This window comes from Lolium perenne, chromosome 6 (genome assembly GCF_019359855.2).
Source record: "Lolium perenne isolate Kyuss_39 chromosome 6, Kyuss_2.0, whole genome shotgun sequence".
Classification (NCBI taxonomy): Eukaryota; Viridiplantae; Streptophyta; class Magnoliopsida; order Poales; family Poaceae; genus Lolium; species Lolium perenne.
Window position 1 is genome coordinate 196,203,811 of NC_067249.2, and position 25,199 is coordinate 196,229,009.

A 25,199-nucleotide genomic window follows, 5' to 3' on the forward strand; every position below is an offset into this window, starting at 1 on the left:
TTGTAGATTTGCGTTTGTGTGGGGGGTGTGGCCCTGTGGGTGGCCGGCGATCGGCAGCCGTGGCAGCGTCCGGGCCAAAGGTTCGAAAGGGAGAGATTCATCGACGCGACAAGACTCGCTAACTTGGGTGAGGAGTCAGGACTGAAGACTATCAGGTCGGCCGTGATTCGTCTACGTGCAATCTGGTGTCCACACCTTGGGCCTGATTGTTTCCTTCCATGCCTTTTTTTTTTTTTCTCGCGTCCACCCTGCCTTTGCTTGCCCACAACACTTGATAATTCTTTGAACTAGTGTCCTGCAGCAATATTTCCTTCAGAATACTTAATCGAAAATCCAGTTACATGAAGCAATACATGTAGAAACTAAAAGATAAATTGGAGCAGGCTCGCGAGGAACGTTCAATGCCACTCTTTACAACGGACCAGGCCTTCTGATTTACATAACGCTGCTTCGGTTCAAAAGATAAGCTCTTTGGACGATGTTGCGAATCCATTCCCACCAACAGTTCCTAGTTCGTCAAGTTTTTAAATGTCTATTTCGTGTTCATATTTGGAGCTCTTTGGACGAATTTTGTCAAATTTCTTGCACACGGCTGGCCGTTTGAATTTTCTCTTGAGCAGTGTTCATATTGTTAAGCTTCATGTATTAGCCAACGCAATTAAAAGTTCGAACTAATGGAAAGGGCTAGCCAATATACCTATAAACTTCAACCCCCCGCCCCCCTCCCCTCATGTGTGATGGGAAGACAAGAAAATAAGTCAACACGTGTAGCATCAGAGCATGCTCAAGACGCCTATACGAGTACACCAAGGGGGCAACAACAATTTTAGGATAAATTACGAAAGTCATGACTCGAAGTTGAAACCCTGGGCTATGATACCATGTTAAGCTTCATACACTAGCCAACGCAACCAGAAGTTCGAACTAATGGAAATGGCTAGTCAATCTACTTATACACTTCAACACATATCACCATGTCACACAGATTTGTGCTTAAAGTTAACTGTTTTGACATTTATACACGAGTAGATCTATATCTTCCTAATAAACCGCACGAAGTTGTAGATCTTCTCGGTTACAGATGTCAAACCGGAAAGCTTAGAAGACGAAAGTTCCGTGAAAAGGTAAGATGAAGTTACTCCTCGAAGCAAAATTTCAAATGGTCGATCGTGTGCCATGAATTTGACAAACCTCATCCAAAAAGAATTCATATACATGAACACAAAATAGAGCTAAACACTTGACGAAACTAGGAACCGGTTGTGGCAATGAAATTACAATGCTGAGGGGCAACGTTTTCATGTAGACCTTATCTCAAATCAAAGCATGGTTGGTAGCTTAGAGGAAATTAATGTTGAACTAGTTTAGTTAAACAGAACACACCTCTCGTGCATGTAATCAAACAACGGAGCTTCCATTTCTCCTACATAAAGGAAATGGAATTATTGGTAAATCCTATACAATGACCAGGTTGGTGCCTATCAGCCACCGCACACCCTGGTCGGGTATTGGGCCTGACCAATTTTTTTTATTTCGTTTTATGTTTCTGGTTTTTCTCTTTTGTTTGTTTTTCTGTGTCCTTTTCTTTTATGTTAATCTTTATTTATATTCAAATTTAAAATTTTGAAATTTTAAAAAAAGATTTCAAAAGCATTCAAATTAAAAAATTGTTCGTATTCAAAAAATGTTCATCATAAAAAATGTTCAAATTAAAAATATGTTCATTTTCGAAAAAATCAAAATTTTGAAAAAATCAATATAAAAATGTTCACATTTGAAAATATTTTGTTATAAAGAAATATTTTTTAAAAAATATCAGAATTTTGAAAATGTTCTATTGTTAAGAAATGTTCAAATTAAAAAACTGTTCATCAATTTTTAAAACTGTTCAAAATTTTGGAAATATTTTTTTCCGAAAAATGTTTTTGCTTTTTCCAAAAAAAGTTATTAGATTATAAAAAAACAGAAAAGAAAAAACATAAAAGTGGGAAGAAAAATGAAAAGGAAACTTATCTTGATACGATGGGCCGCGGCCCACTGAGCCAGCTAACGTCGCGGGGGTGTGCGGTGGCTTGCACCTACTGATCAGATCGGTATATAGTAGCCCTCGAATTATTTGCAACCAATCCATATATAGAAACATACCCAAGTCAAATTTTGGCCCATACACCTTCTAGTGGGCCAAGTTGCAAAAGGGAAAACCCATGCCAACTAGTAATTAGTATACTACACACTGATAAACAACCCCAGGCATCTTGTATATATAAGAAATATTGGATTTTTAGGTCACGTTAGACATATAAAGTATTATTGGAAAGTGGTTTTAATATGTGTCTAACAATACTAATCATGTACTGTATATGGAGATGTCGTTGCTTATTTATTTTTGTCAAAGTTTGCACGAAATACACGTGTGTGACTTATTAGGTAGTACTCCGTTTTAAATTAATTGACTCAAATTTATCTAGATACGATATAATATATATATATGCTAAAACGCGTCTCAATTCGCCTCTTGGGTGCATATACTCTCCCTCCACCCAACAAAATATTTTTAATTATCAAAAATCCAACAAATAGTTTTTCATGTACATCTTGATAATCTATATGCATTAGCGAAAAACCAATATATTTGTGTGGTTGACGTAAAAAAGATAAAACATGTCTCACGAAAGTCTTTAGCACCAAATTTTGTCTTTTTTACATAACCCGAATGACAAGTCAATTTTTCATGGAAAGGCTTTGTGCGCATGTACCACGTGAAGATGTAACCTGATTTTTTTGTTTGAAATTTTTCAACATTTCAAAATATATCAAAAATTCATTTCAAAATAAAGAGAACATATGCATCTAGGAGCAAAAATATCACTTCCATAATGTAAGAAATTTTAAATAATTATAAATAGGCTAGATACCGACTAAAATAAGTGAATTTACGCACTGAAACATGTCTAGATACGAATATCTTTTTTTTCCAACCGGGCTTCTCACCCCTTTCCATTTCATCACAAAACGGAAATACAAAGTTTACACATAGATACGAAGATCTTAAATACTTCCTCCATTTCAAAATAAGTGGTGCAACTTTATGTAAATACAGGCACATCTAGACGCATCTAGATACAACACTTGTTTTAGGAGGATGATCGTAGTGAGAGAAGCGAGTAGTATTCCATCTCAAAAACAACTAGATAATACCCCGCGCGTTGCGGCGGGATTTTTTAACACGTAGGTTGGCAAGCTTTTGGAGTGATATACATGCTTAGCTAGAAGTATAAACATGGTATATGTATGATGTAAATTTGTAGCAACCACACATTGGATAATGCAAATCTGTTATTCTCTATTTTTATAGGATTTTCTTGATCTTATACCCGACAACGTTGGTAAACAACAACAGTCATATCGCCTATAAGGAGTAATAATGTATATAAACATTAACATTACTCATCCCATGGGCAGATACTCAGAGTCTCGGATAGCATCGATCATCTATATTTATTTTTTCTGGTTCATAATATAAAGAGTTAGCCACCCTTGAAGATTATTTACATGAAATCAATTTATAGTTAAAGTTAAATCTGCTGAGATCTTGATAAATATGTGTTCTAAAAATCAGAGCAGAAGTAGATGTGTTGATATAGTTACCTAAGATAAAACAGTGATGGTTGACCTCCAAGAAAATATGTGTCTTCAGGAAAAGGATCAAACGTGAGTTCCCTCGTGAAACAACTCATTCATCCTGATCTTTGGTGAGCCTCTCAAACTTGAGTATTTTATGAGTGCGCAGTATAATAGCTCCGTTCTTGTGTTGCTTGTTACTTGACAGAGGATTACAACACTTCACTGGCACATAGTTCAAGTGCCAAAACCTGCGAGACTCATTCTGGAAATAAGAGCCTTTAAATCTAACTATTTGTGCAATGTGTACTAAATATTAACATGATGTCTTGCAGAGATAGAAGAAAAGAACGGCCATTCATTATGTATAGGGAAGCATACACATGTGTCTTGACATACCGATTAGCTGTATCAGTCGGGGAGATGGACCCTATATTTGCCAAAGGTGCATGTGAGCTTTCAAATGTAATGAAATATAAAGAAAATATAAGCCAGCATCAAAACGAAAGTACAGATGAAAATAAAACAGACAATTTTTATTTGGAGTACTCTTTGATTAGTACATCATCAAAGCTAGATGGATCTGGAGGCAAACCTGCAATGGAATTTGGGGGAAAACCAATATTAGGAGAGTGGACAGAGTAATATCTTCATGGTCGTTCATGCAAATGGGAAAGAAGATAATCGCGTGTTGGGAGAAGGACCTTGAGAGGAAAGGAAAGGAAAAGGGTAGCTCAAAGTTTCTTTTCACCGGTTACCTTACATGTAGAGAGGATCGTCTGTGAATTAAGGGAAGATGTGAGTGGAGGCAGCTGAAGAGGCAGTGCGGGAAGACAATGCGTATGTGAGGTAGAAGGTTGCGCCTGGTACTGACGTTAATCTAGCATTGGTATACAACAAAGCTGAAACTGACGTGGCAAGACAACTAAGCTAAAACTGATGGAAGTGATGTGACATGCTTGCATGTTGAGAGAAATCAACTTAGTGAGTTGTTCCTATTTAGATATTATAGATTTGCTTAACTTTATCTACATACGGAAATATATCTAATCCTGAAGGTGTGGACGTTGTGATCGTGGTAATGGTTCGTGTAGTAGTCGATGCTTGCAAAATTGGAGAAAAAGGGGGACCTAAGCACCAAATGCGAGGCTTCCGAGCGCGCACGGCGATTGAGCCCACGTACAATCACTGACTTGTGGGCTCGGAGTTCAACTGGGCCACCATGACAGATGTAGTGAGCGCATTAACAGAGGTAGCAGTGTTATCTAACTGAGTAAACCAAACCATTTCTTTGTGACTTGTGAGGACCCCTCCGGCAAAACCTTTTGGCACTCAAATCAGGGAAGGAACGCATCGATCAAATTTGGTTATTATAGTACGGCAACTTGGGTGTCTGCTTCAGTTTCAATCAATTAGAAAGAGGAACTTGGTTGTCATCAGTCGGCTTCTTCCTCGAGCGTATTTTTGGGGTCACCGTCGTGAATTAATTAGTAAAATCAAGCATACTACCAGATGGCGATTGCTTAAGGGACCGATGGTCCTAACGTGGCCCGCTGTTCAATGGATTAGCTCCTGATAATTTAATCATAGCCGAATTCGTTTAGCGCCTTTTATCATTTAACATCATTCGTGTTGTGGACATGATTTTTCTCGCAATAATTCGCCTGGTGTGACCACAAAATTTGGAGTCTTCAGCATACACATTGCATTTGTGCCACAAGTCTTGATTAGTGTTGCGTGTGGAAAATTCCATGTCCCCGGCAGCATCGATTCGCTCCCTCCGTCCACAAGTAAACCTAAATAAATTTAGGTTTTGTCATAAGTCAAATTTTATTAGTTTTAAATAACTTTTTTAATAATAGGTGTCTTAGTATCATTGTATTTATCTTGAAATGAAGATTTATAGTACTACCCCCGTCTAAAAATAGGTGTCTTAGTTTTGTCAAGATACGGATGCTATATTTTAGTTATAGATACATTCGTATCTAGAAAAAAGTTAAGACACCCATTTTCAGATAAATAGAATGATTTGATATCATACATGTTCTTACTTTTTTATGAAAAGTAAATTGAATTTGATTTTTTTAACTTCAAACAAAAGCTAAACGTACACCTATTCAGAGACTGCAGAACTACTTGTTTTTGTACTACTACTAATACCCTTCGTTAAGCGTTCTAAACAACTAGTGATGGCCTCCTCCATCATGCTAATGGCGTGCTATATTTTAAATTGTGTTTAAAAATACTCCATCCATTATTTCATATAAGATGCATAGTTTTTGGCCTGAAAATTAAATAACACACATGGAGAAAAAACTACACTAGGTCTGTACTGGATTATCCTTGGACAGTTGATGTTAGAAAATAGAGGAGTTTGTATCGGATTGAAAAAGCGTAATCAAATCCTAAAGAACATGTCCAAACAAGTGGTTTAACGCAATACGCTCTATAGTTTTTTTTTCAAAAAAACTATACATCTTATATCTAAGCACGGAGGGAGTACTAGATATAGCCCCTAAAATCGAGGATTTTATCAAGTGCAAATGATATATTAAAAAAATGCCAGAACAATGCATGCATTAAAACGTATAAAAAAGTTCTCTAATTGTTAGAAGGCGTTAACATCCACATCCCACAGGCTCATCACTAAGATAAACATGAAGCAACTTCTTCCCAAGGAGAAAAACTCGGACCATTGGGCCAAAATAGGCTAAAAGAAAATAACGCATTGGTGCTATAATATTTTAGCACAATTATGCATGCTATTTGGCTAATACTATCACATCAAGCAAAATTAAATAAAATTAGCTTGGGCTCTACAGATATGTTGTAGCACGCTACTAGAGCCGAAATAGCGCACTATTTTCGGATTGAGATTTGATGCACATGGGCACAAGTGATCCTATTTTTTTTAAATCATATTTTTGAGTTTCAAAAAAAAACCCGTATATAGTCAATGTTGTATTCCACAAACGTGTAAAATATCAACTTCAAATACTTTATATTCTGATCTACACAAAAATGACAAAAGTGTAGATCTAAGTAGTCATTTTCAAATCTCCCAAACATATCAGATTTTGTCATTTTTGTCTAGCAAAAATAAAACGAATTTCAGGTTAAATTTTGCATGATTGTGAGATGTATCATTGACAATCCCCAAAATTATTTTCAGATTTTTTAGTAACTTGTAAAAAACAACTTTTAAATTTTTAAATGGCGGGAGCACTGGAGCTCGGGAGCCAAAAACACTTTCCGACTATTTTCCATGATTATAAGGCCCTCTCAGTTTTTTTAATTGTTAGGAATTACTCCCTCCATCTCGGTTTACAAGGCCCAATATGAAAAAAACATTTTTCTCATATTATCTCCTCTCTAAGGCATGCATGCATTTAATTAGAAGTAGTAGTTAGTCTCCATCGCTCTTTTTAGCACGCGGGAGGAGTGGAAAATGAAAAAAAAAAAGATGTGGATTGGCAGCATTCGCACGCTGTGAAGAAATGCTAGTTGCATGGAAATGCTGGTGGTTGTCATTATATCGGAAGTAGCACCTGATTGGGGAGAGGCAGCGCTAGGGAGAGCTTTTAGCCTCCAATGAAAATATGCCTTGGTTACAATGCAAAACGATTGGAGCCTTGTGAACCGAGATGAGATAGAGGGAGTATAAGTCCAATCTCACTTATTATCCTTTCTTCTCTAATGTATATCCTTTTCTTTCGTCTCTCTCTTCTCTCATAAATGTAAAATTATTGATGCATGCACTAATTAACGAAGGTAACTAATTGACTTTCTTGGTTCTAGCAAATTGGCATCGGGCTTTATAATCCCTAAGACCTTGTTTGGTGGAGCAGTAGAGGTTTTGTGGAGATTATCCCCACCAAACCCAAACCCTCCACTTATTAGTAGATGTGTGTTTCATTCTAGTGTGTTGGTTAGTTTAAGTCTCACTTTTTCTCACTTATCCCCACTTTATTAGTGCATTTTTCTCAATCCCTTATACTGAACTGGATAATTTTTTTAGGAATTTGAGGATTGGGTGAAGGTAGGGAATTCACTCAAGCCCCTTGAGAATAATCCCCACTAATCCTGTATAAATTTTAGTAGTACTAATTTTGATAAATAAGACGTCACGCGTATTAAAGATGAACCTTGATCGAAAAAATTAAGCAACAAAATCTTAAGTATTTTTATCTTTGCAAAGAGGTGCTTGTACGTAAATATGGCCGTCTGAAAAAATATTAGGAAACGCTCGCCCGTTTTCAGGGACTCTGCCCTCCCTCCACGTGGTCCCAAGTCCCAACCTCCTCTCTCACGTACGCTGCTCGGTCAAAAGGGGCAAGGAAAAAGATGCCAGACCTGTGCAGGCCATGATTGATAGCCTCATGATGTGCAAGCCCCCAAACACATTTGCTACGATCATGGACCACCATGGATTTCCTTCTCCTCCCCAAAGGAAAAAAATCGATGTCGTTTTGACGAATTTTCCTTCCCACACTGCCGTTGCGGCGGCCCGGCCGGCTCATGATAGCAAGTCCGCCACCAGCACTCATCCCTTTCCGCAGAACATCTCCACGGTCTTGCGGAGATGGTATAGGCGTGGCCTCCACGCCCCGAATATTGAACGGGATGATGAGGGAGCAATGGATCTTAATTCTTGCGAGCTAGCCATGTTGAGGGCATCTCCAACCGCGCGACCCAAACCGCGCTCGTCTGTCTTTGGGTCGAGCGACAAAACGCGGCCAGCGATGACGCACCGCAAAGCGGACGGCCGCGGCGTCGAACGACGCAAACCCGGCCCAAATCCCTAGGTTTGCGTGGCGCATGAATGGCACGCGCCGTCCGCTCACGTCCGCGCACAGTCGCCTCGTCTCCCTTGGGCCCACTGTCGGTGACCAGGGAGACTATTAAATGGGGACTGGAGGGGATCTGGCCCTCCACACCAGGCCCCACTCCACTCCCCGAGCAAAACCGCCGCCAGGGCCCCGACGCGACGGTTCGCTCCCGGAGCGAACGACGACGAGGCGAGCAGCAGCCGCCGTCGTCCGCCGGCGTTGCGGCCGTCGGGAGGAAACCAACGCGGCCTCCACATCGGAGAGGCCGCCGCGGCGGTGCGGCATTGCCGCAACCGCCGCCTCTCCTCCTCGAGCCCAAGCCGAGTCCTCGGAGGAGGACCGGACCTCCGCGCCGCCCGATCATCTCGGCGGCGGAGGAGGAGGCGAAATGGCCGCACCTCCATGCGGCCATTCGCACCTCCGAAATGGAGGAGGCGGCGCGGCGGGAGGTGGAGGAGGCGGAGGTCGGGAGCTCTACGCCCGTGCCCTCCAAGCGCGACGGGAGGAGGAGGAGGAGGCGCCGCGGGAGGAGGCCGAGCGCCGCGCCGATGAGCGACGCCGCCAGAGGACAGCGCCGCCGCGGACCGGCGGCGGCGCCGGGAGGCCGTGCGCCGCGCAGCGGGGAGAAGGAGCAGCGCCTCGGGGAGGAGGCGGCGCTCCGTGCGCCCGCCGCAGCCCGCGGGTGGCTCCGGACCCCACTCGCCGTGGGAGGAGGCCCTGTGGTCTCCGTGGCGGAGTCCCCGGCGCGGTCGAGCCACAACAGCGCCTCGCCGCCGGGGACGTCGACGCTTGCCGCCGACGACGCCCACAGGGGCTAGGCGGCGCACCGGCGGCCACCGCGCCGCCGACCAAACCCTAATAGAGGGTTTTTTAAATTTTAGTTTAAATTTAAATGCCCATATAGGGGCTTCTTTTGTTAGTTTTATTTGCCCAAAAATAGGGCTATGTACAAATTTGCCCAAAATAGGGCATATGTTCAATATAATTTCGTTTAAATTCGTATTTTTTTCGTTTTCCTGTTTCTACGTTTTTTGCGATGCGTCCGCGCGTTGGGCGCAGCGCGCGACCCAAACGGACACGCGGACGCGGGCCGCTGTCCGCGTGTCCGCTCGACCACCCAAACGGTCCAAACCGGACGGCCCAGTCCGTTTGGGTCAGCCGGTTGGAGATGCCCTGATGACGACGATGGTGCGTTGAACGGCGTAGTCGAGCGATGCAGATGCAACGATGCCAAGTGTAGCGTGCCAACGGGAACCAACAAGGCTGTCGTCCTCGTGACCATGTCTGCCACGATGTGAGTGTCATCCAAATAGTTTAGTACGGATACATGGGAATGTATGTGCCAATGTGTTGTGTACATTGCTCAAATCTATGAAGCGAAAGCTACTGCTAGAGTTGCTTTATACTGAAGGTCCAACGGCCAGCAAGCCCGTCGAGCATGGGCTCATGGAATTTTTATGGCGAGGAACTCCTTGGGGTTTTAAAAATTTCTTTGTCCATAATAGATTCAGGAAACTGAGGAAGTAACTTACTGAGAAGCACTCCATGCATGTTAATCTGGAATACCAAAAAGGTATCGTTCTCTAAAACTTCAGCGAATCAACTTAGGAACATGTAATTTAGTTAAACGCCGGGGATGTTCAAGCAATACTTTTGGTAGAATATATTTTCCCCACTTCAAAATAAGTGTTGCTGCTTTGTCTAGATGTGGATGTATTTACACATTAAGACAAAGCTGCGGCACTTACTTTAAAATAGAGAAAATATATGGTAAATCACTTATGTTTAGTTTAAATAAGCACCAACACAATATAATACAATACAATAGGGTACAACACAACACAATACAATACAATACAATATCTCTTGAGTAGGCGCATGGATATTTTGTGTGTCCGAGACAGATTACACACTTTTGGCTGAATCATGCCTAAGCGCACCTCTCACCCTCTTGTCACTCTTGTACTGAACTAAGCAAGTAGGTAACAATGGTGCTATGTCCAGGGCTAATCCTAGAGACACTAACCTCGTGAAACCATACAACTTCGCTTGTGAACTCATTCTGCGTAACACGCAACAAAGAGCGATCGACGCAATCCATTCTACATATGAATTCGGAATTTTTTAAAATAAAGAGCTACATATACAATCATTTTTTAAATCTGATCAAAGGTTTTTTTTAAAGTTTAGAAAAGAGGATAAACCCTGACTTCTGCATCACTACACATAGCCACTCCTTCCGTTTTCTTTTAATCTTCGTTCTAGAATAAAATTGTGTTTCATATTAATGTACATTCTAGCTTTTAGACATTGATTGTATTCTCGGTACTAATCAACACACACAGAAAGCAACACAGTCATACACTCTTTAATGAATGTCGTTAATTTTAATATAGCTTGAATTGGTTCTTTTACATATAAAGTAGCATTATTATATAACTTACTAACCCATCTTACAATTTATAGAATGTAGATTAAAAGTGAATGGAGGAAATAATATTGATTAATTAATAATGTCAAGCAAATCCAAACATTAATGTCAAATAACGCGGTTTATAGAAAGAAAATGAAACCCATGCTACACAATTGTCCTCCCCAACATCTACCGCAATTGGATGGAATCATGCTATTATATGACAACGCCTTTAGGAAGGTATTTTCGCTCGTTGACAGGTACAACCAAATGTGAAAACTTAGGGTCGTTATACGTGGAATTGATTTGATCTAAAATCTTCATCAAGGGCACAACATGTGAAAATTTTCAATGTCTGTTCCACCAGGGGCAAGATCATGGGTTTTCACCAAGAGTATCTGCATACTTGTAAAAAAAGCCACCACTAGCAACCTCCCTACAAGCTGGTGTCATCTCGCTAGCAGGATCCTGATGTTGAAAGGGGCCAAGGCTCACCCGCGTCGCAGGAGGAGGATCTTGATGCGCTCTACATCTGGCTACTGTCACACCTTCCCGTTTTCAAAAGGAAGGTCGCCGGACAAAGAATGTGTCGCTGCTGCCACCTCATCTGTGCCCAAATCTACAAGACGGCGACATTCAGGCCGAGGCCGAGAGATCGACTATCGCCATGACCGGTGAGGTGAGTTACACAAATTAGGGTTGACATTGCACCGTGCGAGAGAATAGCCCTCGATCACCCCTACCATCGACCTAGCGAGCTTTGCTCACCGAAGTCCGAAGAAGGGAAGAGAACGAGGATGGGGGTGACTAATATTTTGACCCCCCCAAACCCCTTGACATTTTTTTTCCTTATTTCTTCTATGCTTTGATAAAGTCTTCGTACCACAAAGTGCCTTTTTACCATGTAATTGCGCAGCAACCTCATCACTCGAGCAGCTCAACTGCATGGCCAAAGCATACCGTTGTCAGATTCGTGTACAATCCGTCCTCACGAGTCATGCCATAGGATTCTTGTTGGGCAGCTGTGAGTTCTCGGGAGCTGCGAGTACCACACCTTGAAAAGTGAAAACTCAAAGAGAGAAAAAGCATTCCCCCAAAAGCTGCCCCCACCGTTCATAAAAAAACCCGTCTCCGCTTATTTCTTTTGTTTTCTTGCAACCCTCCTCTATCCTCTCCCTAATACAAACCCACGCACAAACACACAGGATTCACAGGAGCTGCAGCTCAGAGAGAGAGAGGAGAGAGAGCCGAGGTCGAGGGGGAGAGAGAGGAGGAGTTAGGGAGAGAGGTGCCGTGAAGAAATACAGAGGCTGGCAAGTGAGGGTGATTCCCAAGTCTGGAGTGCCTAGGGTGAAGAAATGAGGGGAACGGAGGATCCTCGATCCGTTCTTGAGCCGACCTTTTAGATTTCTGAGCTGTGGAAGCTGGGAAAGTTTGGATCTTGAGGCCACCCGAGTAAAAATCCTCGGTTTCTCCGGTGCCTTCTTGCTGCATTGCCTCCTCCGCCAGATCCGAACTGGCGTGCCAGTAAAAAATCGAATCCTTGCTCGCCAATCCTCTCAAATTCGCCCCCCAAAATTTCGGTTTCTTTCGGATCCCCGTGCTTCAGATCTTTTCAAAAAATGTCCATTATTTTAGTCGGGGTTGATGCGGGAGTGGTGGCGACTACTTTATGAGCTGTCTCCTGCCATTTCTGGATTAGATTCGCCCGTAATGGCGGATCTTGCCATGGAGCGGTAGAGGGTTCCTTCTTTGAGCGAGAGCGACAGCATTTGGCCACAAGTCGCAATGTCTCTGAAGAGCATTGTACGGGAGCTGAAGGAGATGAGGGACGGCATCGGGAGCATGTCGAGGCGCGGCGGTGTCTCCGACGGGCGCGTCGGCCACGGCCGCGGGGGGTCGCGGCATTCCTGGCCCGGCCTGTGGCCGGAGCCACAGCCCCAGCCGCTGCGGCCGGGCCAAGAGCCGCTGCAGCAGGGGCAGTGGGCGAACCTGCCGCCGGAGCTGCTGCTGGACGTGATACAGAGGGTGGAGGCCAGCGAGGCGGTGTGGCCGGCGCGGCGCCAGGTCGTGGCGTGCGCCGCCGTCTGCCGGTCGTGGCGCGACATCACAAAGGATGTGGTGAAGACTCTTGAGGAGTGCGGCAGGATCACCTTCCCGATCTCCCTAAAGCAGGTATCTACCGTCTGCTCACATAAATGCCATCCATTCTTCTGCCATGATCTGTTTGCTCATCTAGGCTTGAAAGTTTAGATGCTTAACTTGGTTGTTTGATGCAGCCGGGGCCTCGTGATCATCCGGTGCAGTGCTTTGTGAGGAGGGACAGGGCGACGTCCACCTATCTCCTCTACCTGGGGCTCAGCCCATGTAAGTCAATCATGCCTGGTTGCTTGAACATCTGTGTTTTGCATTTATGTTCCATTAGTATTTCTTATTGCGTCAAGATGTATTGTTTCGGTGATTCTTTTCTTGTGCTGGAATGTTGGTCTGTCTCTGTTGTTCTCTATGTATCATACTCGTTCCCCATTACATGAGAGCATGCATATTCGAGCGTACTCATGGATATTGTGCCCCTCTCTGTTTGAGTCTATACTACATTCAGCTACTAATTACCACAGGAATAATGACAAAAATGTCTTATAAAGGTTTTCCCCCACTTCAAGAGCTTTATTGATCGCTAGTCCTTCCCCCCGCATATTGTTGCTCTTGACTGTAACCCATCTATGATTTAGATTAGTCCTTTCCCCCGCAAAAAAAAGAGCTTTATTGATCGCTAGTCCTGAACTCCAAATTGAGAAAGCCAACTGTAACTGGTTAATAGGAGTATTATTTGGAACTCTGTAATTATGTAACTGAGAGTACCATTTATAGACCATAGTAAATCTCCTTTCTTGCTACTCCGTACATTAAAGTGAACTTGGGGTTACTCTTGGCTTGGCAAATGGAGCAGGACCAGAAGCAGAACCCAATCTTTTGATGCGGTGCATTAACTTTTACCCGAATAGGCTAGACATCATGTGCAGTCGACTGTAGGCTTGTTAGGGTATTGAGCAGGATGCATTCCGAAAGATAACCTGCACCACATCCTGTTTAGGGTTGATGCATTTACAGAGATTTAGACAGTCACAGATCTTATGCTGAAGTTTAGATGTACTCAATCAGTGCCAACAAAGTTACTCACTAGTGTTCAACTGTATGCAATGCAGCTTTGCACGGGGAAAACGACAAGCTTTTGCTTGCAGCCCGTAAGATCAGACGTGCCGCCAGGACTTCTTTTGCGATTTCATTGATATCTGATGATTTTTCTCATTCTAGCAGCACCTATGTTGGCAAACTGAAGTAAGCTTTTTTCATTTGCTGGCTAAGTTATATGATTACTGTACATTTTCCTTTTTAATCACATTATCTTCTCCTGAATCAGGCCAAACTTCCTTGGCACAAAGTTCACAATATTCGACAGCCAGCCTCCCTGTGATGCTGTGGTGTTGCCGAACAACAAGCCAAGTAAAAGACACTCGAAGCAAGTGTCACCAAGACTGCCACTAGGCAACTACAATGTTGCTACCGTCTCCTATGAGCTCACAGTCCTGCGCAACCGAGGACCAAGGAGAATGCAGTGCACCATGCACTCAATACCAGCCATGTGTATTCAGGAAGGCGGGAAGGCCCCAACCCCTACTGGCATCATCCATTCGCTTGACGAACAAATGCCCACCTTATCAACAAGCAAAGGAAAGGAACCAAGTATGGAATTCTCATCAACAAGCCTCAGCGCCGACTTATCTGGACCAATTACCACTAGTGAGGCGCCTCTGCTTCTGAAGAATAAAGCTCCTCGCTGGCACGAGCAGCTGCAGTGCTGGTGCCTCAACTTCCGAGGGCGTGTCACCGTAGCATCGGTCAAGAACTTCCAGCTCGTTGCCTCAGTTGATCCCTCCCTTGGAGTTCCTGCAGCGGAGCAGGAAAAGGTCATCCTCCAGTTTGGGAAGATCGGGAAAGACATATTCACGATGGATTATAGGTATCCACTCTCTGCGTTCCAGGCTTTCGCTATCTGCCTGACGAGCTTCGACACCAAACCGGCGTGCGAATAACCAGCCGGAGAAGGCATTAACCGGGCCAAGCCAGCCCAGACACGACCTGCCCCCTTGGATGCTGTAAATTCTCAAATCTATTTTATCTCGGGACGCCGCCCCATTGGGAAATGGTAGGTGGATTGGTAGTTTAGGCAGATCAAGGACGGGGCAATGATATCTCGTGTCTTGGCAAAATCGCCAGGAAGATTTGAGCGATCTGTTGTAACCAACTGCTATGTATTATTGTTCATGGAATGTTTAGCAGTGACATATCACTGCCTTATGAATGTTATGGACATTTTGTTCATCTTGCCAGCTCTCTTTTGAAGTTTTCGTGCTAGATTGCTAATGTGGGCAAGCTCATTATTTTTCTCCTGCTAGCTTTTGAGGTTGATCATTGCCATTTTCCTGTCCTGCGAAGGCTGTGATCTTATAAGCTGGGTGGCGGCTTTCTTTTCCACAATTATGGGATTTGTTTTGAATCTGTCAAGGATTTTGCTGCAAATATGGACCTTGAGGGAAGTTTGCCTCTACGTGTAACGTCAGGCTCCTGTCATTGTTTTTAAGATGAACACTGGCATGTTTCTCACGGTGGTTTGATTGGTTGCCGGATATTCCCAAGTACCTTGCGTGTCTGCTTCTCTGGAACATTTCATATATTCCGTGTATCTTGGCTGTCCGAGGGACAGAGATCACTTTTGGTGGATCTTCCAGCACGTTTCGGCGATCATAAACGATATTTACTCTTACATTAAGATATGAGTTCAACGAGATCAATAAAACAGTGTGATGAACCTCCTGCTTAAATTAACTGACTCGACTTAGAAGTATACTTGTAGCAGACATAATATATGGCTGCGTCGATAATTTGTGCCACAGGAGTAGGAGAATTCGAGAGTTTACTTAACCATCACCGGATAACCTCGAAGCAGATTGCCATTTTTCTTCTCATATTTTACGAGGGTGGATCGGAGATGGCTTATTGGATCGGTAATCTTCGGTTTCCACGCCCTGCCGAGAAGCAATTTCATACTCTTTCATCTCCGTCGTTGTCAAACTGCCTTCGTCTTCTTCGTTGCTGGCCGGCCGACTGGCGAGCCGCTGAATCTTCTTCGCCTTCTAGAACGCATCGTACGGCCAGTCGGCCAGACTATGTGTAACTGTGCCGTGGGCCCCACTCGAGTACGGGTGGGGCCTGGCTAAAGCGTCTGCCGCTTTCTCCGTGGTCTTCCTTCCACTGCGTCACCTCACATGGCAGCATTTAATCCTTTGACCGTAAAAAAATAATAACTAGTTATACTGGAAAAGAAACCTAGCAGCGCTGGTTATTGATAGCGGTAATTGTATACACAACATCGAGAATACGAGTACGGACACTTAAACTCGGATGGAATGAGAGCTGTCAGCAGCTCATTGCCACCAGACTATGCCTTGGTTCAGTTAATCCTTTGACCGTAGCTAGCCTAGCTGCAGCTAGGCCATAAATTTTCTCGTGAACTCTGAAATTTTCCATGGGTTTCGGTCCACTGATACATCATCTTATTTGATACAACGATACCACTTTTTAAAATTTATATTGTAAGTGTTAAAAGATTTGGAAATAAAATTGTGGGTGTTCAAAAGATATGTGTTTACATTTCGAGAGTGAAGAAATAGAGGCCGAGTTATATGTAGCTCTTTATTTTAAAAAATTCAGAAATCATACTTTTAAGTTTCAAAAAACTCTGAAAAAATCCTAAATGTAGCAAATGATGGAATTTATAAACATGCAAAATCTCAATGTGAAATTCTTAATACTTTAGGCTACAAAAAAAGACAAATTTGCGGATCTGAGAATAGTGAACAGTGCACATTTCAAAAGTATAAATCCTGTGAGATTTTGTCATTTTTGTGTAGTCTACAATACAAAGAATTTTACATTAAGATTTTGCACGTTTGTAGATTTCATCATTGTCTACGACCAGGATTTTTTTTAATTTTTATTTTGAAACTTGAAACTATGATTTCCGTTTTTTTTTTAAAAACTAATCCTCTTCGTCAATCACAAGTCTGCTTCTCGTCCGGTCGGAACATTCAAAGTTCCGACGAGGAGAAGGGTCAGTCAGACTCAGACCGCGAGTGAATCACGCGTGCAAGAAACCTTGGCAGAGTTACTGCGATTCGATCACCAACCAAAGATAAGATAGCAGTGCACGCGCGCCGCCGCTACGAGTCAAGACGCAGAACAGCACAGCGGAGTGGCCGAGTGGGTGCTCTCGGATTTCGTCGGCGGCGACCCGGATCCGGATCCATGGAGACGGTGCAGGAGGACGTGGAGGAGTACAGCTGGAGGGAGGTGGTGCTGCCGCGGCTCATCCCCGTGGTCCAGGAACCCGCGCCGGAGCTCGACCGCGAGACCGGGGAGCGCCGCCGCGGCAGGGACCTGCTCGTCGCCGTCGACTTCGGGCCCAACTCCAAGCACGCCTTCGACTGGGCGCTCGTCCACCTCGCGCGCATCGCCGACACCGTGCACCTCGTCCACGCCGTCTCCAGTTGAGTCCATCCGTATCCTCATCCTCCTCTGAAACCCATCTGTATGCACTTTGCTCATAGTAGTTGGTACGCTATCGACGTCATAGGGAAAAAAAAATAGGCAATTCAGGTTTCATAATCATTTGTGGTCAATTGATAATCTGAATTGCTCGATTATGCCCAGTCCAGTCGTTGTCGATCAGTAGTTATTTTTTGGGCTTCCATTTGGCGGCTTGTTAGTTTTGTGGGTGTTCATCGTGCTAGCTTTACTGGGTTAGTTTGAGTCTTAAATAACCTACGGTATTCGGTCATATTGTGAATTTGTCTGAGATCATCCAAGTATCTGGAATTCTGAACATTATGAGCTGAACATACATGATACTGCTCCACATGTTGAGGGCTCCTTTGATTCATAGGGTAGGAAAATCATTGGAATAGAAAAAAGTATAGGATTGAGATGTCATGGCTAGTTGAATCCAATGGGAAGATGAGTTCTCTTTGATTGTACGAAAGGAATTTTCCACGAGGTATGACCTAATGTTTTGTTCCTATAGGATTTGCACTACAAGATTCCTATAGGATTAATTCCTATTGGATATGTTCCTACAAATCAAACAAGTCGTGTAGGAAAAATTCCCATAGAATCTAAATCCTTCACAAATCCTATGCAAATCATTCAGTATCTACTTATCCATACACGCCCCCTCTATTAATCTTGTGCTCAGCTGAAACTGGGGCTGAATATCATGTTCATTCTTTGTAGGTGTGCACAATGATCTGGTATATGACAAGAGTCAGGAACTAATGGATAATTTGGCCGTCGAAGCATTCAAGGTGTCACTGGTATGCTCGGTTACTCCTGTTTGTAATATTGTTTTCTTGCGCAAAGGAGCACTTATGTAATGATTCAATTGTGTGCCTCGCGTATTGCTTTCCAAGCTTAAAATGCAGTGCTGCGAGCCTACAGCGATGCCATGAGCGGCTTTCTAATGCAAATTATGCGGACTGTTCCTTGTGCAGTGTTCATATTTGTGAAATCATACATGATCTGTTTCTTTTCCATGGTCTGCATAAGGGGTTGACACATGTGCTTTTGATTGGAAAATTCTACAAGGTCCATACCAAGGCACGGATTGTTGCAGGGGATCCTGGGACGGTTATTTGCCGAGAAGCAGAGCGACTGAAGCCAGCAGCCGTCATTCTTGGAACACGTGGTAGAGGCCTTGTTCAGAGGTATCTGACTCCCAAACCACATTTATGTTGCAACTGCCGTGACCTTTGATAACCTGAGTAACTGAACCTAGTACTGATAGTTAGAGTTGCAGTTCATTGTGTTGGCAATCTTTGTAAGTGCAAAATATCTGGTCCCTCGGAAGTCCTAATTCTACTATTAGCCCAACATGTTAAGGTTTGCATATCCAGAGTCCAGTAAAGGTGTATTGCAAGTCCTTTTGTTGTTTTTCTTCAATCTATATATCTTTGGAATATTTGCATAATAACATATAAATTTGCACACATTCACCTTCTAAAAAAAGCAAGTCTATGTGTGTTCGTACTTCCTTGTGTGGATCTTGTTGTGAACACACAGATAACTAAACCCATGATCTAATTCAGTACTCGAGAATCCGGCCTCGTTGACCAGCAGATAGAGAGAGAAAAAGTCTTCTTGGGGATTGTGGCTAGTTGTGCTTCACCTAATGCATGAAAAGAACATTACATAGAGTGCTCTTTCAGAGAACTTGCTTGATTTCTTTTTCTGAAATCACAACAGGCACTAAGAAATGTTCTATGTTATTTCTTTATTTCTACTATTTGATGTATGGTCATATTTATTGCCTTGAGTTAAAGATCCATTATCAAGTATCTGTAACTTGCCCTTTTTACTGTAGTGTGTTACAGGGAAGTGTCAGTGAGTATTGCTTCCACAACTGTAAAGCAGCACCAGTTATCATTGTCCCAGGCAAAGGTTAGTTCACACTGTTAGTTCTTGATAGTTCATAAATATTGCACGAAATAAACACTGTTACCACATACATGTTGTAGTGCCAAGTTTAGCATGCGCATCTGTGTATACCCATATTGGCATGCTTTGTTTCTTTTCCTTTTTTTTAACATGGGCATGCATTGTTATATGCATGTGGATGTTCCTAGCAACATCTAGTTGTATGTTTTTTTTGCCACAATAGTTACAAGCAAATGATTTTTCCATTCCTCTGCAAGTATGTCTTGTGTAAAATAAGAGTAATTTCTGGTATTCCTCACGGCAAATGTTCACTTGATAACAAAGGCTCATTTTTGCTTTAACACTGATGGTGATGACAAACATTCAGAATAAGAATTTAACTATCCACTTAATAAACAATGGTTTAGTGTAGGTTTGTTAATCGATTGACAATGAGAGCAAAGTTATCTTGTCCTTTTCATGGCAAAATAAGGTTGTGAAATAATATTCCTTGCTGGAGGGGCATCTGGGTGCACATATTCTCTTGTTCAGAAGTTATTGTCAGTGGTGACAGGCAGGCGAATTATCTTATACTTTGAGTAACAAGGTTGAATTATGTCTTTGCAGAAGCTGGTGAACAATCTGTGCTTTAAGGGTGGAGGACAAGTAGGAGACAGAGGTGCATTGGTTTGGTGTTGCAGTTTCAATTTAGTGTGATAAAATGTGTGCATATTGTTATAGATTTGTTTGTAGTAAGATTTTTTCTTAACAAGGTAGTGAGTGTATATTGTAAGTGTCTGTCTGTAAGAAACTTCCGTCTGTAATCTGAATCCATTGTGTAGCTTGGTATTGAAGAATTGTGGATTGCTTATGATTTGGTACACTAGCAAGACAAAAAAAAAACTTCACACAAATGTACTCCTACGTTCGTTACCCACAGAATATTGCATTAGTATAGTTGCTATGAATGATGAATCTTCAGCCACAAGTATTGTTGTTGTTAAAACTCCAGGAATGAGAATTAATCTACTTACATTTCCATTTTGAGATTGTCTAGCAAACAGTCACCTGCAGGGGAAAGTAACAGCTGGATTCAGGGAAAATGTTCATCTGAAGTTAGTACACTGCATTACTGATTGAAACTGCATTAGACATTTAGACTACAAGACCAGAGCAACAGCTTATGCAAGCTTTAGTGTGTTCATGAGTCATGGCACATGCTTCCAGTATAGCCAGATTTGCACAAATCAAGTATACTCCAAGTAAGGGCAGAGGTGCACCGCGCATAGCTGTTCATGAGTATATGTTATTTGAGGCGTTGATAGCTTACAGGAAAAACTGATTCCCCTAGGAGACATCAAACTGAGCTTGGCGCTAGTTCTAGCCAGAAATATGGTTGATCAATAGGGTTATTAGTATTAACTACCGAAATTAGCTATGGCAGAGGCCACCCTCGCCGGAATGGGAGCTCCACCACTGACTCGGAAGTCATATTGCCAAAGTCCTTTCCTTGTTCCTGTTCAATTTACATGTCTTCTTCGGAACATTGGCATACTTTATCTGTGAGCAGATAAAATTGCACACATTCACCATGTAAATAGCAAGTTTACAGTGTCCATACTTCTGTGTATCTTCTGCTTTTCAAGTTCATTTTAAAATGCAGACTGCTTAGCCCATGATCTTATTCATTTTTTAAAGAATCAGGCCTCTTGACCAGTAGACCAAAATAAAGGGCCTTCTTGGGTATTACGGGCTTGTGGGTAGTTTTGCTTCACCGAATGCATGAAAAGAACATAAACTAGATTGATTATTTGTTCTGAAATCACAGCTGGCACTAAAAAATGCTCTATTTTCTACCATTTGATTTATGGTCATATTGCTGCACATGAGTCGGAGTTTCATTATGAATTTCATCTGAACCTTTTTTTTTACTGTAGCGTGTTGCAGGGAAGTGTCAGCGAGTATTGCTTCAACACTGTAAAGCACCACCAGTTATCATTGTCCCAGGCAAAAGTTAGTTCAAGTTCATAGTTCTTCATAGTTTATAGTTATTGCACGAAATAAAATAATGTTATCAGATACATGTTTTTCTTTGAGAGAGGGCAGATACATATGTTCTAGTGCCAAGTTTAGCATGCGCATCTGTATATGCTCATATTGGCATGCATTGTTTTTTATCCTTTTTTGACATGGGCATGCATTGTTAGATGCACACGGATGATTATAACATCATCTAGTTGTATGTATTTTTTTTCCGCAATAGTTACAAGCAAATGTTTTTTTTTCATTCTTCTGCAAGTATGCCTTGTGTAAAAGAAGAGTAATTTTTGGTCTTCCTCACGGTAAATATTCACTTGATAACAAAGGCTCATTTATTTTAACACTGATGGTGATTACAAACATTCACAATGAGCCATTAATGATCCACTTAACTAACAATGGTTTAGTACTTTAGTGTAGTTTTGTTGATCGAATCTTAAGGTGAGCAAAGATATCTTTTCTTTTTAATGGGAAAACATATACGATGGTTTAAGAGATACTAGATTTGAGTAGTACCCATGAAAATTGTGAAACAATATACTTTGCTCGAGGGGCATCTGGGTGCACCTATTCTCTTGTTCAGAAGTTATTGTCAGCGATGACGGGCAGACGAATTATCTTATACTTTGAGTAACAAGTAAGGTTGAATCATGTCTTTGCAGAAGCTGGTGAACAGTCTGTGCTTTAAGGGTGGAAGACAAGTAGGAGACAGACGTGCATTGGTTTGCTGTTGCAGTTTCAGTTTAGTGAGATAAAATGTGTGCATATTGTTATGGGTTTGTTTGTAGTAAGGTTCTTTATTTTTTAACAAGGTATTGAGTGTATATATTGTAAATATTTGCGAAAAGTAACTTTGGCACATGAGCACCAGTGCTCCCGGTTAAAAAAAAAAACATATTTCTATGATTCCAATAAATCTGAGCTTAAATCTGCACATACATAGAAATCTTATGAATGCACTGTAGAAATTTCGGAAGAAAATATGTTGTATTATGAATTATATAAAAAGACAAATTTCTGACAAACATTATCCCTATACACAGCCATAAATTTGTTTTTTTCTGTAGCTTCAAATACAGCATAATTTCTACCGAAACTTCGCAGGAGTATTCATGGCATATGTATGTATTCATGAAATAAATTTTATGATTTTTTGAAACATAAAAATATAATTTTCAAATATTTTAAAAACCTGGAGCCCTGGAGCTCATGTGCATCAAATCTCCGTATATTTGCCTATAATCTGAAGTTTGAACCTTCCTTCTGTAATCTGAACCCACTGTGTAGCTTGGTATTGAAGAATTTCGGGTTGCTTATGATTTTGGTACACTAGCAAGACAAAAGATATATAGCTTCACACACATGTATTTCTACTTTCATTGCCAGCAGAATACTGCATTAGTACAGTTGCTATGAATAAAGAATCTTCAGCCACAAGTATTGCTGTTGTTAAAGCTTCAGGAATGAGAATTAATCCTGCTCACATTTCCATTTTGAGGCTGTCTAGCAAACAATCGCCTGCAAGGGAAAGTAAGAGCTGGATTCAGGGAAACTGCTCATGTCAAGTTAAAAATAGTACAGAACAGATTCTTCACTCTTAACATAGCATAGCATGCCAACAGAAACTGCATAGCATTACAAGACCAGCTAGACATCTTATTCCAGTTTCAGTGTATTCATGACTTCAGGGCACATGCTTCCTGTGGTTTACTAACTATACCCCATGATCTTCCAGATTACCCAAATTTGCACAAATTAAGAAATATTATTTGAGTTGTTTGTATTTGGTCGAGTTCTTCAATCGGCTCTGTGATGACTACTACTCTGAACTGAACTGTAACATGATCCTATGTTTCCTTGACTAACTCTGTATTTTTGTTCTTCCACATGAGGATTAATCTGCAACGTTGGATTCACATAAGCAGTTACTCACTTTGTACTGACTGGAACTGTGCATCAAACCCAGCGAACAAATTCTGGGAGCCAATGCCCCAAGCAGCAGCTCCGTTCACCTGCAACAATATACAAAAAAATACGAAGTTCAGAACGGCATGATATACTCTGCCAATGACGAAACTGATTTCCAGACACGTACGTCGAGGCATGACTCGACCGACGCGCCGGCCGACACCGACGCCGGCGTGGCAGCCGCGCTCTGTGCCGGCGGGCACTGGTTGCCGACGAGCATCTCCAGCCCGAACGCTGCAGCTTGCGGGTGCTGCATCTGCTGCATGGCGCTCATCTGGAGGCAGGACGGGTCGAGCTGCCCGTGCAGCGGCAGCGCCATGGCAGGGCTCGGCCGCCTGCCGCCGAAGAGGTCGTCGACGATGTTGAAGTTCACCACCGGGTTGGAGGCGGCGATCTTCATGGACAGGAACTGCACCCAAACAACAGGAAGCATCAGACTCTGATGCTGAACACGACAATCTCGAGAAGCAGAAGCAGCAGCGTACGTACCTCGACTTGCTTCTGCAGGGACTGGACGTAGTTGATGATCTCGTCGAGCATGCCGGCCTTGCCGGCGACCTTGTCGCAGCCGGGCACCAGCTCCTGCAGGTACCGCATCCGCTCGCTGATCCGCTCCCTCCTCACCCGCTCGGCGAGGCTGTGGCTGTCCGTGGCCTGCCCACGGCGTGCCCTGACGTGGATGTAGTCGGTCCTCTCGCCGGCGGTCGCCACCTCCGGCTTCTTCCTGGTGAACGGCCTGGGCTTCTCCGGCTTCCCTTTCCCTGCATTCTGATCAGGATCACAGAGCTGCTGCTGCTTCCCTCTGGTCCTCTTGCAGTCACCCTGGGACAGAGTCTTCTGCGAACACAACGCACTCATGTCAGTCAAAGACAGCAGCAGCAGTGCACAAGTACCGGCGTAGTGCACACACGGCGGCCCGACACAGGCACGCGCGCACCGTACGCAGACATAAGATTTTCACCTTTGCGTCGGCATGCGCGTCTGGTTTTCTCTTCCTGGAGTTGCCGCCGCCGCTGCTGGCGCTGCCGCTGCAGGAGAAGGAGTTGCCGCCGTTGCTGGTCTCCTGTGCCACACCCGGCACCGGCGCACCGAAGCCGGCGTAGCACGCGCTGCTCAGGTCCGGCCACTCCTGCTGCTGCAGGTACCCGAATGCGCCGCACAATGCGCGGTACCTGTCGTCGTCGACCATCACGTCGCCGAGCAAGCCCTGGAAATGGCTCTCCACGACGGACGTCTCCTGCTGCTGAGCCCTCCTCGACGATAGCGGACCGGCGCCGCCGATGTGCGCCATTAGCAGCGTGTGTTTCAGAGATCAAGATTGGCTAGGGATGGTTTGGTGATTGATTTGGGACGAAGTCTTGGCTGATTCTTTCTCTAGGTGTAGTGCATACAACTAGCTCGCTATAGGTGTGTGTGAACGGTTCTTCCAAGATAAGCAAGCTAGGCGAGGCGGCGTAGGGCTTGTGCCTGAAGTTTGCGTGTCCCTTTCTCCCCGACCTCCTTTGCGCATCTGGAATTTTTCCTAATCCATATATATAGAGGGGATGATAGGTGGATGTGTAGGAGCATTTGTGTAATCGTACTTTAGCTGGGCGATTGGATTTGGCCCTTTAGGTGTGATCATGTGAGGTAGGGCTGCCTGGATAAAGGAGTGGAGGGTCCCTGTGTTTCAGCTGGCATATGCAGTGGCTAACAAGTCTCAGTCAGCCCCTCAACTAGTCTACTACTACCTCCGTTTCAAGGAATAAGGCGCCCTCGTTTTACAAGCTTTTTGTTTGACCAAAAATTACTTCAAATAG

At 43.2% G+C, this 25,199-nt stretch overlaps 3 protein-coding genes across 4 annotated transcripts; 2 read left to right on the forward strand and 1 right to left on the reverse strand.

Annotated features, from left to right (window-relative positions):
- The first annotated feature begins 11,934 nt into the window (after positions 1–11,934).
- On the forward strand, positions 11,935–15,246 carry LOC127306503 (tubby-like F-box protein 5). The gene is made up of 4 exons (XM_051337145.2): positions 11,935–13,038; positions 13,143–13,230; positions 14,070–14,202; positions 14,285–15,246. Exons 1-4 carry the CDS (start codon positions 12,652–12,654, stop codon positions 14,955–14,957), a joined length of 1,281 nt encoding a protein of 426 aa, XP_051193105.1. The 5' UTR covers positions 11,935–12,651; the 3' UTR covers positions 14,958–15,246.
- A 1,780-nt stretch (positions 15,247–17,026) lies between these two features.
- Positions 17,027–20,263, forward strand: LOC127306502 (universal stress protein A-like protein). Its single transcript, XM_051337142.2, has 5 exons — positions 17,027–17,470; positions 18,214–18,293; positions 18,565–18,683; positions 19,340–19,416; positions 20,020–20,263. Exons 1-5 carry the CDS (start codon positions 17,230–17,232, stop codon positions 20,043–20,045), a joined length of 543 nt encoding a protein of 180 aa, XP_051193102.1. The 5' UTR covers positions 17,027–17,229; the 3' UTR covers positions 20,046–20,263.
- Positions 20,264–22,689: 2,426 nt separating this feature from the next.
- On the reverse strand, positions 22,690–24,923 carry LOC127306500 (basic helix-loop-helix protein 79). 2 transcript variants are annotated; one of them, XM_051337141.2, is made up of 5 exons: positions 24,362–24,923; positions 23,890–24,234; positions 23,528–23,809; positions 23,366–23,444; positions 22,690–22,950 (listed from the first exon to the last, which is right to left on the reverse strand). In XM_051337141.2, the coding sequence occupies exons 1-5, from the start codon at positions 24,689–24,691 to the stop codon at positions 22,913–22,915; spliced, it is 1,074 nt and encodes a 357-aa protein (XP_051193101.1). In that variant the 5' UTR covers positions 24,692–24,923; the 3' UTR covers positions 22,690–22,912. The 2 variants fall into 2 exon arrangements, with proteins under 2 accessions (XP_051193101.1, XP_051193100.1); XM_051337140.2 differs by having other exon boundaries at positions 23,890–24,237; positions 24,362–24,921.
- Positions 24,924–25,199: the final 276 nt, after the last annotated feature.